This window comes from Macaca nemestrina, chromosome 14 (assembly GCF_043159975.1).
Source record: "Macaca nemestrina isolate mMacNem1 chromosome 14, mMacNem.hap1, whole genome shotgun sequence".
NCBI lineage: Eukaryota > Metazoa > Chordata > Mammalia > Primates > Cercopithecidae > Macaca > Macaca nemestrina.
In genome coordinates, this window is record NC_092138.1 from 34,266,352 (window position 1) to 34,281,778 (window position 15,427).

The window sequence follows — 15,427 nt, forward strand, 5'->3', positions numbered from 1 at the left end:
TTTCCCGTTTTTCAGCTCAGTTACCATAGAATGCTTCCAAGCTTTACTATTTCCTCGGTAAGTCATTTCAATTATGCCAGGATATTTGACGATTTAGTTTATGTAGAATTAGGTAACAAAGCTAATTATGCTATCCTTATTATTGAAGGATTAATCTTATGACTTAGACATGAGCTTTGGTTATATTTGGGTGTAGTCTTTGGCTAAGTACCCATTAAGACTAATAGCAAACACTTGGAAGGTGGCTAACTGGGACTGGGAATACATGTCTCAACTTGAGAAACCAAATAGTGCTAAGGGACTCAGGGTGATCAGACCTGTGACCTTGGCCTCATTTGTATTTTGTTTTAACTGAGGTGATCAGACACTTAGTACCCTAGAAATGGACTGGAATTATTGAATCTTCTTCTGTAACATCACAATCTTCCTGGTTTTCAGAATAAAAGTCTTTTTGTGCTTTTGATATAAATATATACTCTATAATAAAATGTTTGACTAATTTACATAGTAGTGTTTGTCAGCCTGTACTTTTTTTTTTTTAACCCATGACCTAGTCATAGACATTTTTTTCTTTTTGTTCTGTTCTGAAGCAAGCTCTTATTTTTCCCTTTCTACCAAATTGAGAGAATGGGCAGACACAGGAGCCATATTCCCAGTTTCACAGAAATGTTACTTGAATTATTATTTTCCCTTCTTTCCCAGGATTTGCCTGTAAGCATTCAAATGGTTTTGAATTTCATTTTGCCTTCTTTAAGTTAGAGGTATTTAATGACTGAAGACTGGCGGGAGAGAAAGTATCAACAAACTGAGTAAACTATTCTTGAGGGGTTTTGTTTCTAAAACGGGAATTACTGAAAAGACGTTCTTTGAAACTTGTTTTATATATTTTTACTTGCAAAAGAAAATACTGTGTTTTGAGTATGTAGGTGTGATTTGGTTTGTTTTGGGAACCATTGACTGATGCCATAATTTGCACTTAAAGACCATACATAGTTACCCGTACTTTAGTACTAGAAACAGTAAATTGACATCCTTGAACTAAATCCTATCAAATGAAATGTCCTTTTTTTGGTTTCTTAAGAAATAAAGAGTATACTAAGCAAAGGGATAATTTATATTTCAGGTTGGACAATTTACCCTAAACAAATTAAACCATGGAAGGTGCAAACACATGAATGAAACTTTTTTTTTACATCAAAATATCATCAAAGATTCTTGTTTCATTTGATAAAATTAATATTTGAATAAAAAAATTTTTTAATCAAATAGCTGTCCATTTATTCTCTGTTAACTCTGTCATTTTTTCAGTGGTAGTGAAGATAATACTGACTTGAAATTATTACTCTTAGGTAGATGGGTAACATTCTCTTCCAAGTATACCATTAAGTGGACTCTTTCAAATTTTGCCTAATGAGCTCACAATCTCTTATAACTTTTCTTTAGGAAAACCAGGTCCTCCTCTTCTTTCAGACTGGCATATCATATTACCCTTTTAAAAATGAATGAACGTCCGGGCGCGGTAGTTCACACCTGTAATCTCAGCACTTTGGGAGGCAGAGGTGGCAGGTCATGAGGTCAAGAGATCGAGACCATCCTGGCCAACATGGTGAAATGCCGTCTCTACCAAAAATACAAAAATTAGCTGGGCATGGTGGCACGTGGCTGTAGTCCCAGTTACTTGGGAGGCTGAGGCAGGAGAATTGCTTGAACCTCGGGAGGCAAAGGTTGCAGTGAGCCAAGATGGCGCCACTGCACTCCAGCCTGGCAACAGAGTGAAACTCCATCTAAAAAATGAATGAACATGCTGCCCAAAGAACATGAATCTGTTTTAGTAAGTAGATTTTCTTACAGGATGAAAAAAGTTGATTGTAGGTTTAGGCAAGGTGATCCTGAAGTTAACCTTGGGGTATTTTCAGAGGAGAACAAAATGTCAGTTTACTTTTCTAAGTCAGTCATGTATTTCAGTTCTTAAATTGGTGTGGGACAGAACCGAGGTACTTGTCTGGGTTGAGCTTAGGCTTTCCATTTCAATTTTGCCACTATAGCAAACATACTTTTAACAAAACCCTTAAATCCACCCATTTCTCATCTGTAATGGACATGGACATGTATATACAATTGCATAACTCTGAGAAGTTGATTTATCTGAAAATTATTTGCTTACTGTGTGAGCCAAGGGGGTCAGGGGAGGGGGACACAAGGGTGAATATAAGTTCATTCTCGATTGTTTACCATCTAATATGAAGTGAAACCAGTCTCATAAGCTTTGAAGAATTAGACTTGTTTGATCTTCTCCAAATATAGAAAATGATTTTTAAAATTCCCACATCTTTCACATAGTTAACAGCATAATTCTTCATGTTATTTACACATCAGACATTTAACTTGGAATCCTTTAGAAAAAGATGACACAGTGCTGGACTGATTGACACTTTGGCGTGACAGTTTATTCAGTGCTATATATGGAAAAACTCAGTGTTTATATCATTTAGTGAGCTAAAAACAAAAAGCAGGAGGGGGAAAAGGGCTCTACAAAGCATATTGGCTTTTACCAGAAGCTTTAAGCACAGCTACACTATTTTAACTGTTTAAAATTTTTTTAACCGTAACTTTCAAGATGAAAATCTTTAACTGCAAAGATAGGAAAGATATTTCTACAATTTATCAGGGTCTGAAGTTTTTTGTTTGTTTGTTTGTTTTGGTCAATGAGAAGACTTAACATATTCTAAAATATAAATTCTTGCTGTTGGTTGCAAGTATAGCAATTTAACATAATTTGAGATCTATAATTACAATGATTTGTTGTTAGTATAGGGCAGTTTTGTCACAAGTTATGAGGATCCAAAGTATCTTGCTAGAATGCCATTATATATAGCTGGGGGGAAAATAGCCACAGGGTGGGGTTTAGAAATTTGAGCCAGTATTTAAATTATTTCAAATGGAACTGACAAATTTCTGGATGGTGTTAACAACTGCCAGTTTGCATTTCCCACGGTACACTCTGCTTACAAAAGGTATAGCAAAATAACTTTTACTCTATAAGTGGGTTGAGGTGCTGTTCTCACTGGCTTTTTTTTTTTTTTTTTTTTTGAGACGGAGTCTCCCTCTGTAGCCCAGGCTGGAGTGCAGTGGCATCTCGGCTCACTGCAACCTCCACTTCCTGGGTTCACGCCATTCTCCTGCCTCAGCCTCCCGAGTAGCTGGGATTACAGGCGCCTGTCATCATGCCCGGCGAATTTTTTTTTTTTTCTGTATTTTTAGTAGAAATGGGGTTTCACTGTGTTGGCCAGGATGGTCTCAATCTCCTGACCTTATGATCCACTCGCCTTGGCCTCTGAAAGTGCTGGGATTACAGGTGTGAGCCACCTCACCCAGCCTCTCACTGGCTTTTAACAAAAATATAATAGTTTCTCCTAGCCATGGCATTCAGCTCCATACATGTATTTCCATGTAGTACATAAATCTTAATGATAGTCATTACAGAATTATTTTTTTGGGTGGGAGCAGTGACTTACACCTGTAATCCCAGCACTTGGGAAGCTGAATCGGGAAGATTGTTTGAGGCCAGGAGACGAGCCTGGGCAACATATCGAGACACCATCTCTACAAAACATAAAATTAGCCAGGCATGGTGGTGCACGCCTGTAGTTTCAGCTACTTGGGAAGCTGAGGTAGAAGAATCGCTTGAGCCCAGGAGTTCAAGGTTACAGTGACCCAATTATGCCACTGCACTCCAGTCTGTGCAATGGAGTGAGGCCCTGTCTAAAAAAAATAAAGAAAAAGTTGTATTACAGTCATATTCATTCCTAAAGTAATGAATGTATGTGCAAACTTTGGGCTGTTTTGGGGGTGGGGAGGGAATGGTCACAGGAAATAGTCTTAATTCTCATAGTCATGTTCTTCCACTCCTCACTTTGATTTCCAGATCCCCTAAGGGTATTATGAAGGCAGGCACGGCTACCATAGCAGGAGATGAAGTATTGCATAAACCGAAACCAGCCTATGGACTGTTTTAAGATCATTTATTAGAACAGTCATTCGGAAGCCATTGAGACATCAGGCAGCAGAAAGGAAGGTGGGATGGAGCAGGCCCTGCGAAGGACCACAACAGCCACAGTTACGACATTTCATTTTATTCTGATAAAGACTGATGTATGCCGATAACCTAGTGATAATCCAGAAGTTTGGTATTTCACAACAGTTTTTAGAAAGCACCTAAGATTAACATTCAAATAAGGCATTATAGAAAGTTTTATAAAGAATGAAGTGTTTACTATAATTCTTTTAAAAAACCTTGGTTCATCTTGAAAGATTGATGAATTTTTTAAATATCAGAAGAAAAGGGAAATAAAAAATTTCCCCCAAAATACATAAGAACCACTTACTGGCACTTGTATTTTAAGTACCTGGGGAAAAAATGGAACGGATTTTTAAAGGCAGTAACAGCTTGTAAGAGGGCTTGTTTCATTTGACTTGGCATCAAGTAAAGTAAGAGTAAATATGCCATGGAAGACATAATCAAATTTTTCCTCCACCTCTCATATTTCCCCACTTCTACCAGACCACACAGTACATCAGCAACCATCCTTCAGATTCCAATTTTTAAATGGCTGCTCAGATGACGCCAATAGAGTTCTTTCTCCTTAAAATATGGTGGCAGTGAATGCTAACAGGTACAGATTTATTTGATCAGGAACAAAGAACTCCTTCAGGAAACTCACTTACTTTCCTGGTCCTTGTTAACCTATCATGTAAATTCTTTTTATTGGTACACTTGTTTACTAATTATGATTGATTGCTATTTATGCCAAGGGAGCATTTCCCAGGCATGCCTCATCTATTCACTAACGACAAAGTATGCTTACTTTATTTACATAGTGCCACAGGTTTTCTCTTTCTTCTTTTCTTTCTTTTTTTTTTGGCGGGGGAGATGGTACTATAACTTGTTATTTATCAGGGCAGATCATACATTTGGATCAAAAAGAAAAACCAGCAAGTAGATCCTAAAACACATTTCTTAACCTGAGTCACATCTGAAAACATAGACTTGAATTACATTTTGTTGAAAATTCATTCAACTTTGGTGCTTGTAAAAGCACTTATGTCAATTTCTGACATAAATCATAACCCTCAGTACATATGTATTTTCAAAGGAAACAAGTCATCTTAAAGTAATATTTTTCTATATGCTAATTGATACATTTTTATAGCAAATTGAAAATTCTGAGTAAACTAAAAGTATGCTTAACAAAATAAATACAGCATATATGGTTAACATATACATTTCTTAGTGTAAAGGCAGCAGTGAATTTGTGTCTCACAATAAATCTGTAAATCCAGTTGCTTTCTTTCTGAAATTTTATATAGTGTCTCACCATGTTCCACAATGCTAGAAATGTCTTTTTTTGGCATCAATCTATGCAAAAATTTCTGACTATATATTTTCTCCAAATGACATGTAACTTTTTTAAAACTTTTCCAGAAAAATATGGAAACTTTATCAACCACTTGTTAACTGAACAAAAAGACTACTACCAAATGCTCTTTCAATTTTGCTCTAACAGATGTTTGAAAAGTTCAGACATCGCTGATGTTTTTGAGGATAACTGCATAAAACACCAGATGACTTCAAAGGATGAATCTTAGTATCCGACTCATTTGGCACATCCTTAGTATCCAGAATAAAATCAATAGAAATAAAAGTAATATAATTTTCAAAGAATTCATACATACTGGAAGTCTTAGGAAAAGCAGCTTCTAAATGGAAGGACTAGGAGGTTTGCCCATCTTACTATTAATAGTTACACACATTTCTCCTCATGGAGTAACTGAAGCTTTCTGGCTTGTTTGTGGAACTTTAGTTTGTAGGAAAGCATACACATAGGGCCAAATCTTATTAGTTTCTGTTCCGGAGAATGTTTCCAACACTCCTTTTTTCCTAAAGATGAAACAAAAAACAAACAAACACAGGTCTGAGTCTTCCTAATAAGCTCTTTCAAAGCTTTTCTGTAAACGATGATAATGTAGATTTAGGAGTCTTGGTAAGTATGGGTTTGTGTAATCAGGAGACAAAGGCACTTGGCCAGGCATTGGAAAATTTAGATTTTAGTTTCAGTTGTGCTCTCTGGCTTACATAAATGGGTGCTTAAAAAAATAACAGCACCTATCATTTATTTTATTTATTGAGCATGCACTGTGTGTCAAAGGCTGTGCTACATGCTTTACATATAATAGTTTGTTTAATCCTTTCCAAAGCTCAAATTTTCTTATTTTACTGTTAAAAACATCTCTTTGTAATGTAACTTAGCCCAAATCACCAAGTTGGTAGTACATTTCCAAACAGAACCTGTTAAGATACCAGAACACCCGTCAGCTTTTTTTTTCTACTTAACTCCTTTGCAAAAGCTACTTTCTAATACTTGAGTATCTTTCCTTTTTGCCTAGGCCAACGTTTATTTTTTCGTCTACTCCACTCTTCTGAATTTTAACAGAAAGGGGAATAAAAGGTGTTGGTTTTACTGGGTTTCCTATTGACTGTCTTCATTTCTCCACAGGCAGATTTGTCTAGCTTGTCACTAGACCAGCAGCCAAAGTCTATTTTATTTACTCCAGTTTCCTGTGGATAATATGGTGAGGAGTGAGAATCAGAATCCTGGGGTTGCTTTTCAGGCCACACAGATTCCCTCCAGAGATTCTGGCATTCCTCTTGCTAACACCCCTCGTCTAGCCCATGTGTACACCTACACATATACACACTGGTTTAAAGGCTGCAAAAGGGCAACCTAAGAACTCTGGCTTATTACTTTATGAAAACAGGATCCCTCATACCTTTGCAGCCCTTCTTACTAGGTTTTCAGGGGTTTCACTAAGGACAAAAGTATTCCTTCTTGATACCTCATAAAATTTGCCACAGTTAACTTAAATATCACCCACTGTTTTCTTGGTAAGAAACATCTGCTAAGGAGGGAAATTATGCAAATACAGCATTCTTAGGGTATGAGAAACCCCCCTGCTTCTAAATTCACTGGCACCTGGTACAGCTTTCAAGGAAGCAAGCTTCTTAACTGTTGTAAGCCTCTTGAAGAGCCACTTTAAAAATCAAACCAGTGTCACAAGTGGGTTAATTACTGAGGGCACAATTGCAGGCACCTATTTGATCCTAAATCGTGGGTGAACATTTGTCATTTTAATTTCTGTGTAATAAAATGGAACCAGCTTCAACAACTGGTCCTCCAAAGAGTAAGGGCATCGTGTTGTTTGTAAACATAGACCAATTACAATGTCCCACAGCTACGAGTTTTTTCTAAAACAACCAACAATACAACCATCAGCATTTTTAAATAACAATGCTATTACTAACATTCTTGCAAATAAACTTTCAGTTTTTAGTTAAGTCTCACCCTAGTTCTATGTGTGGGAGCTGAGAATGAAAAGCTTGAATTAGGCCAGGTGTGGTGGCTCACGTCTGTAATCCTAGCACTTTGGAAGGCCAAGGAGGGTGGATCACTTGAGGTCAGGAGTTCAAGACCAGCCTGGCCAACATGGCAAAACCCCGTCTCTACTAAAAATACAAAAATTAGCTGCGCATGGTGGCACGTGCCTGTAGTCCTAGCTACTGGGGAGGCTGAGGCACGAGAATCTCTTGAACCTGGGATGCAGAGGCTGCAGTGAACTGAGAGGGCACCACTGCACTCTAGCCTGACAGAGTGAGACTCTGTCTCAAAAAAGAAAGAGAGAGAGAGAGAGAGAGAGAGAGAGAGAGAGAAAGCAAAAGCAAAAGCTTGAATTAACAGCAAGAGGCAGCAAAAGCCAGAAGCAGCCTAGAAAGACTTCTCAGATATCTCCTAAGATAAGGACCCGCATCATTCACTTCATCTTCGCAGCCTTCCTCGACTGCCCTTCCTACCTTTTTTTTTTGAGACAGGGTCTCACTCTGACACCTGCACTCTGGACTGCAGTGGTGCAATCAGAGATCACTGCAGTCTCGACCTGCTGGGTCCAAGCAATCCTCTTACCTCAGACTCCCCAGTAGCTGGGACTATAGGCGTGTGCCACCATGCCTGGCTAATTTTTGTTTTTTTATGTTTTGTAGAGACAGAGTTTCACCACGTTGCCCAGGTTGATCTTGAATTCCCGCCTCTTCGATCCTCTTGCCTTAGCCTCCCAAAGTGCTGGGATTATAGGCATGAGCCACCGTCCCAGGCCCCTTCCCATATTTTGATATTTTGACAGAACAAATCCCAACAACCCCTGGTACTTCACTGCATTGGGGGATTCTCTATTCATAGCCTTGCAGTGGTGGTGCTATCTGCCCAGCAACAATGCATTCTCCCTTCCTCTGGTTACTTTTGGGAAACAACCTCTCCATCAAACTCAGTTGACGAGGTTCAGGAGAGTCTGTCGCCACTCCCCATCTTCAAGGATGGACATGATCAGAGCTAATCGATGCCAACCCCAAGACTTTTGCTGGCAAAAGAGGCTCTTTGCTGCTGGGGTTTCTGACTAGTAGGAGGTAAACTGGAAAGCTGAGGGGCTGCTACACAGGGACGGCACACCTGGGACTGAAGCCAACACAGAACAATGGAGCTGAGTGACTGAGGCCTGATGATAGGTGTTTTTGAACACCTGGACCCATCCATCTATCTGTGACTTTTTAGTTATATTACCAATAAATTCCCCTTTTGCTTAAGCTGGTGTGAATTAGGTTCTTAGTTAATATAAGCACATATCACATTGTATGATAAATACTGTTTACCCAGCTCCCCACCTCACCCACATACATAGTTTCTTGGAGCCTGACAGGGACTGGATCTAATTGTCCATGTGGACCAAGGGCCTATCACAGTGTCAAGAGAGTAAACAATAATTGCTGACAATGAATGATTTAATAGACACCAGGGCTGTTGTAGGACTTCCCAGGATCTCTCACTTAATTCCTTTAACAACCCTGTAAAGCAGATGCTATTTAATATTGCCTGACTTTACAAATAAGGGATTTGCAGCATGGAGGTTAAATAGCTTGCCTAGGGCAAAAGAGATGGTAATTTTCAGAACCAGTCTCATTAAACAAATGACAAAATTATAGTAACAGTTACTATAAAAAGTGGTTTGCCAACGTAATTTTATGCTCCAGAAACAATTAAGATGGTTTGAAAGGTCAGGCATGGTGGCTTATACCTGTAATCCCAATGCTTTGGGAGGCCGAGGCACGAGGGTTGCTTGAAGCCAGGAGTTTGAGACTAGCCCGTGCAACATGGCAAGAGGCCCATCTCTAAAAAAAAATTTTTTTAATTGGCCAGGTGTGGTGGCACGGGCCTGTAGTCCTGGCTACTTGGGAGGCTGAGACAGGAGAATTGCTGGAGCCCAGGAGTTCAAGGCTGCAGTGAACTATGATAGAACCACTGCACTCCAGCCTGGGTGACAGAGTGAGACTCTGTCTCTAAAATAAATAAATAAATAAATAAATAAATAAATAAATAAATAAATAAATGTTTGGAAATGGTTGCTTCAGATTTTTACTGCATACGTGCCCTATTACAACAACAATAATAATAGCTAACATTTCTATAGTGCTTTCTATGTGTCACAGAAAGTTACCCATATTAATCTTTTAACCCTTTATTCTCTTCCCCAATTTATAGAGGAAAAAACAGGCAGAGGTTAAGCAGAAGGTGAAGGTGAAGATGGTGAGCTGGGACTTGAACTTAGGTATTCTGGCTTCAGAGTCTGTGTTCTGCCCATGATACTGTTCTGCCCTGATCAGGATCAGTATTCAGTAAGTACACAAATGAAAGGGGAGGCAGTAAATCCTCTGTAAGAAGTGGGAAGGCTCAGTAAGAAAACTGGACTATTTCTTAGCCTAAGTCAAATACTCATTCAGTACAGTTCCTGTATGTGTTGCAGACAAAACAATGTTAAAATGTAAGCTTTTAAAGACTGCTAGCCAATTACAGAGTCAGAGGGATTAGCCGCCATCTGACATTCTTCCACACCATAGCATCCTGTATTGGCAAATGTGGTGGGCAATATTAGGTTTGCCTTCCCAGCATTCATTCCAGCCCTCCCTCTGCTACCGACGATCCCCAGCTTACAATGATTCAATGCAGGGTTTTTCAGTTTTATGATGGTGCGAAAGCAACATGCATTCAGTAGAAATTGTACCTCGAGCACCTGTACGATCATTCTGCTTTTCAATTTCAGTACAATATTCAGCAAATTATGTGAGATATTCAACACTTTATTACAAAACAGGCTTTGTGTTAGATGATTTCGCCCAACTGTAGGCTAATCTAAGTGTTCTGAGCACGTTTAAGGCAGGCTAAGTTATGGTGCTTGGTATTTTCAAATTACAATGGATTTATCAGGACGTAATTTCATTGTAAATTGCGGAACATCTGCACATAGCAGAGTTTGGGTGAGACTGTCGCACTACCAACTCTAGATGTGGACTGGTCAGTGTAATGAGTGTAATCATTCCCACCCCAATGACTGGTTCTGCAGTGGGCAGTAACCCAAGCCTGTAACAGTAAGTGCCAGGCATTCCCTGACTGCAGTTCAAGTTGGCTCCATCTGAGTGGTGCTCTGGGCTTCTATTCACTGGAGGAAAGGTTACCCCTCAGCCCTTCATAGAAAAGGAAGCCCTGGCTGTTCCTGCAAATGTCTGCTACCATGCAGGAAGCCTAAGGACAAAGCCAATACACACAGGAAGGCAAAACCAAGAGAATGGCTACACTGATCAAACCCAGGTGTGACTGAAGCCCAACTTACCTTCTGGACTTCTGTTACACAAGTTAATGTATTTCCTTTATTATTTAAGCCCATGTGAACTGGGCCTTTTGGCATTTTAGCATTTCAGCTGTAGAGGAAGGAAAATCAAAACTAGACTTAGTGCACCACTATGCAAGAGAAGTTCTGAAAAGCAAAAACTCACTGGTAATATTCCAGGACTGGCTTTGTTTGGTCTTCATAAGCCTTTAGTCTCTTGATAACCGTCTCTGGTTTATCATCCTCACGCTGAATGAGAGGCTCCCCAGTCAGGTCATCAATGCCCTAAACAGGATTAGAAGAGACTAGTATCAGATATCATATTTCTGAAGGATATTTTCATAAGCAGTTCAATTATTTTTAAACAAACATCGCTGTGCAAGTACCAAGCACAAAAATGTGCTAACTTTTAAGTAAATGGAATTTAACCTCAAGAGAGATCATCGCAACAGAAACAGGGGACGCCAGTATCATTTCCACAGTTATCAGTCACTTTAGCCTTAGAGTAAAAGGTTTTCTAAGCAGCCTCTAAGTAAGTTCGTATATATACAAAAAGATTCAGCTATAAACTGGGAATTTTAACTGCAAGTACTAAATAAACCAAGGTGTTATGAATCTCTATCAGCCCAACTCCTAACACACTCCTTGGCAGAGTAGGAAATCAACAAATGTTTTTGAATGAGTAACAAACCCCTGTTGCTCCTGGGGCACCTTTAGCACCAAGCTCAGTGGACTATATCAGTCAACGATACCAAGTAACCTGAGAATATACCCTCGGGAGTTTTGGTCTGGCAGAAGATTTCCAAGTTCACTAAACTTATGTCTGTTAGGGCAAGAGGACTCAGGGACAGTATGCTATATGACAGTGCCACAACAACTACTCACCACAGTTTTGGGAGGGTTGAATTCAATGTTGTAGACTCGGCCACTGGCGGGATGAATCCAGCGAGCAGTAAGGCGTTGTTTAATGACCTCAAAGGGCACATTCAGGTTAATCACTGTGTCGATTTGATAAGCTCTGTCTAGGGCTTCTGCCTGTGCAAGGGTCCTTGGAAAACCTTTATAAAGTAAAAAAGAAAAAGAAAAAAGAAAGGAAGTATAGATGGAGGGGGAGGTGGAGACAGAAGAAAGAAAAAGCATTAATGTTGGACAATCTGAACAAAAGGAATGAGGCTCACCAGGCAGGCTGATCACAGCTGCAGTGCAACTGTGATGGTGACCTGTCAACTTGACGAGGGCATGAGTGCCCAGATATTTGGCAAATATTATTCTGGGTATATCTGTCAGGCTGCTCTTACTATGAAATTATCATGTAAATAGGCAGACTGATAAAGTATATTGCCCTTCCTAATATGGGTGGGCCTTATCTAATCAATTTTAAGGCCTGAATAGAACAAAAGGCTGACCCTCACCCAAATAACAAAGAATTCCTCCTGCCTGCTACCTCTAACTGGGACACAGGACTTTTCCTGCCTTTAAACTCAAACTGAACTCATGATCTTCACTCAAATTCCAGAGGCTGGCCAGGTGCAGTGGCTCACGCCTGTAATCCCAGTATTTTGGGAGGCCAAGGAGGGCGGATCACCTGAGGTCAGGAGTTCAAGACCAGCCTAGCCAACATGGTGAAATCCCATCTCTAAAAAAATACAAAAATTAGCCGTGCATGATGGCAGGTGCCTGTAATCCCAACTAGTTGGGAGGCTGAGGTGGGAGAATCGCTTGAACCCGGGAGGGGAGGTTGCAGTGAACCAAGATCGCACCATTGCACTCTGCCTGGGTGACAGAGCGAGACTCCTTCTCAAAAACAAACAAACAAACAAACAAACACTCCAGAGGCTATTTCTGAAATACGACAAAATGAAACTAAAGTCCAGCTAAAGAAACACTATTAATGCAAAAGGTCAAAACCCTAACAGATAAGCAGATGTGTTACATAGCTAAACAATGTAGTTCAAAAATAGACAGGCAAATGTACCTGATGAGTGAATTCAGAAATACACCCAAACATATTAGGGAATTTAAAATAATACTTTGATCACAAACTTTTGACTTTGCAATGTTGTTACTAAGGACATTTTGTCCAGAATACCAGAAAAAAAATTAAAATTAGTAGAAATAATATATTTTCTTTTTTTTTTTTTTTTTGAGACAGAGTCTTGCTCTGTCGCCCAGGCTGGAGTGCAGTGGCCGGATCTCAGCTCACTGCAAGCTCCGCCTCCCAGGTTTATGCCATTCTCCTGCCTCAGCCTCCCACGTAGCTGGGACTACAGGCGCCCGCCACCTCGCCCAGCTAGTTTTTTTGTATTTTTTAGTAGAGACGGGGTTTCACCATGTTAGCCAGGATGGTCTCGATCTCCTGACCTCGTGATCCACCCGTCTCGGCCTCCCAAAGTGCTGGGATTACAGGCTTGAGCCACCGCGCCCAGCCAAAATAATATATTTTCAAAAATGACAAAAGTTAGGCCAGGCATGGTGGCTCACACCTGTAATACCAGCACTTTGAGAGGCTAAGGCAGGAGGATTCCTTGAGCCCAGGAGTTTGAGACCAGCCTGGGCAACATAGCAAGACCCCTTCTCTATAAATAAAAACATCAACAAAATTAGCAGGGCATAGTGGCACATGCCTGTGGTCCCAGCTACTCAGAAGGCTGAGGCAGGAGGATCGCCTGAGCTCAGGAGATCAAGGCTGCAATAAGCCATGATGACACTGCTGTACTCCAGCCTGGTGACAGAGCAAAACACTGTCTCCATTAAAAAAAAAAAAAAAAAAAAAAAGTTAAAACTGCACATGCATAATTTGTTAGAGCAAAAATAATGTCTGAAAAATTACATTTTCTTATTAACAATGAAATGTGGAAAAACAGACCTTATAATGTGCTAAAATGACAGTGATAATGACTAAAACTATACCCAGGAAACCTGGATTTGGGAGAAATAATAGCCCCCAAAGAAAGCTTATAATGGCAAAATCTCAATCTATATAATTTTATAAAATAAAAATATTATAAAATTTACACTGAAGTAAGTCATCCTGGTGAAAACAATTTTAGTACATTTAATAATAATAAATGGAGTTTAACAGCTAAATCTTGAGCACTTTCTAGATGCAAAGTACTGTATGTGAAATGTTTTACAAGGATCATTTCTTTTAACCATCATAACAACCCTAAGAGACATACTTTATTATTCCCACTTTATGAATGAGGAAACTGAGGTACAGTGAGGCTAGGTAACTTACTTTAGCTCACAAAGCTCACAAAGTGATGGAAGTGGAATTTGAACACAAGCTGTCTTACCCAAATGTTCCTCAGTAGATTAGTCAAATTATGATACAGACACAAAATGCAAGCCCATGCATCTTTTATTTCATGAGGCAAATCTACGTGTTAAATATAGATTTATTCAATGAAAAAGCAAAATGCAAAACATGGTATGTGTATGTGTGTGTGTATTATACAAAAATATATATAACAATATTAGATACTACTTGTGGGGAGGGGAGCTAGAAACTTAACTCACATCTTATACCAAATATAGTAACATCTGTGGGTTCCACATCTGGGCATTCAACCAACTTCAGATCAAAAGTATTCAGAAAAAAAAAAAATGGATAGTTGCACCTGTACTGAACATGTAGACTTATTTTTCTTGTCACTATTCCCTAAATAATACATTATAACAACTCTTCACATAGCAATTACATTGTATTAGATATTACAAGAAATCTGGAGATGATTTAAAGTACACCGGAGGCTAAGCAGATGTTACATGCAAACACTACACCATTTTATATAAGGAACTTGAGCATGCATGGATTTGGTATCCACAGGAGGTGGATGGAATCGATACCCCTGAGGCTACTGAGGGACAACTGTACATTTCCGAATGTGTATGTATATGTTTTTAAATCACTAATTATGCAAAAAATCCTGATGAATTACATACCAAGAAATTAAAAGTAATTGTTACTAAAGGATGCGATCATTAAGGATTTTGAGCCTCTCTGTGAAACATTTACAACTTTCTTAATTTTTTAAAAGGAAAAGGTATTTTTGCAATAGAACAATGACAAAATCACAAACATTAGTGCTTCACATTCCCGGCCTGTCCCATCTGGCTCAGTCTTTGGCTTTCCCCCAAGACCCTTACTGCTTACTGTGGGTTGGTATCATGCATGACTTGACACTTTCCTGGGGCAGCATCACCAACCTACCTTAGTTTACCTTCTTCCTGCTGCCAAAGATGACCTGTCTCTCCACCCATGTAATCCTACTCATTCCTCAAGACCTCCCACAAACGGGAATGTTTTTCAGGCCCTTCCATCTCATAAAGCAGCAAGATTTTTCATTAAACTTTTTAAAACAAAATTTTTAATTCTGAACCATACAACATATTTTGTTTTAAAAAGGGGAAGAGGCCAGGTGTGATGGCTCATACTTGTAATCCCAGCACTTTTGGAGGGCAGATTACTTGAGGCCAGGAGTTTGAGACCAGTCTGGCTGACATAGTGAAACCCTATCGCTACTAAAAATACAAAAATTAGCCACGTATGGTGGTGGGCACCTGTAATCCCAGCTACTCAGGAGGCTGAGGCAGGAGAATCACTTGAACTGGGGAGGAGGAGGTTGCAGTGAGAGATCACACCATTGCACTCCAGCCTGGG

At 39.5% G+C, this 15,427-nt stretch overlaps 1 protein-coding gene across 2 annotated transcripts in view; it reads right to left on the reverse strand.

Annotated features, from left to right (window-relative positions):
• Window positions 1–4,005: 4,005 nt before the first annotated feature.
• Window positions 4,006–15,427, reverse strand: part of LOC105491838 (adenylate kinase 3) — a 31,120-nt gene continuing 19,698 nt past the window's right edge. For both annotated transcript variants that reach the window (XM_071077757.1, XM_071077758.1), the window contains exons 3-5: window positions 11,650–11,822; window positions 10,931–11,049; window positions 4,006–5,938 (exon numbers count right to left, since the gene is read on the reverse strand). In XM_071077757.1, coding sequence (XP_070933858.1) covers window positions 5,818–5,938; window positions 10,931–11,049; window positions 11,650–11,822 — 413 coding nt within the window. In that variant the 3' untranslated portion in view covers window positions 4,006–5,817. The remainder of the gene's footprint in view (window positions 5,939–10,930; window positions 11,050–11,649; window positions 11,823–15,427) is intronic.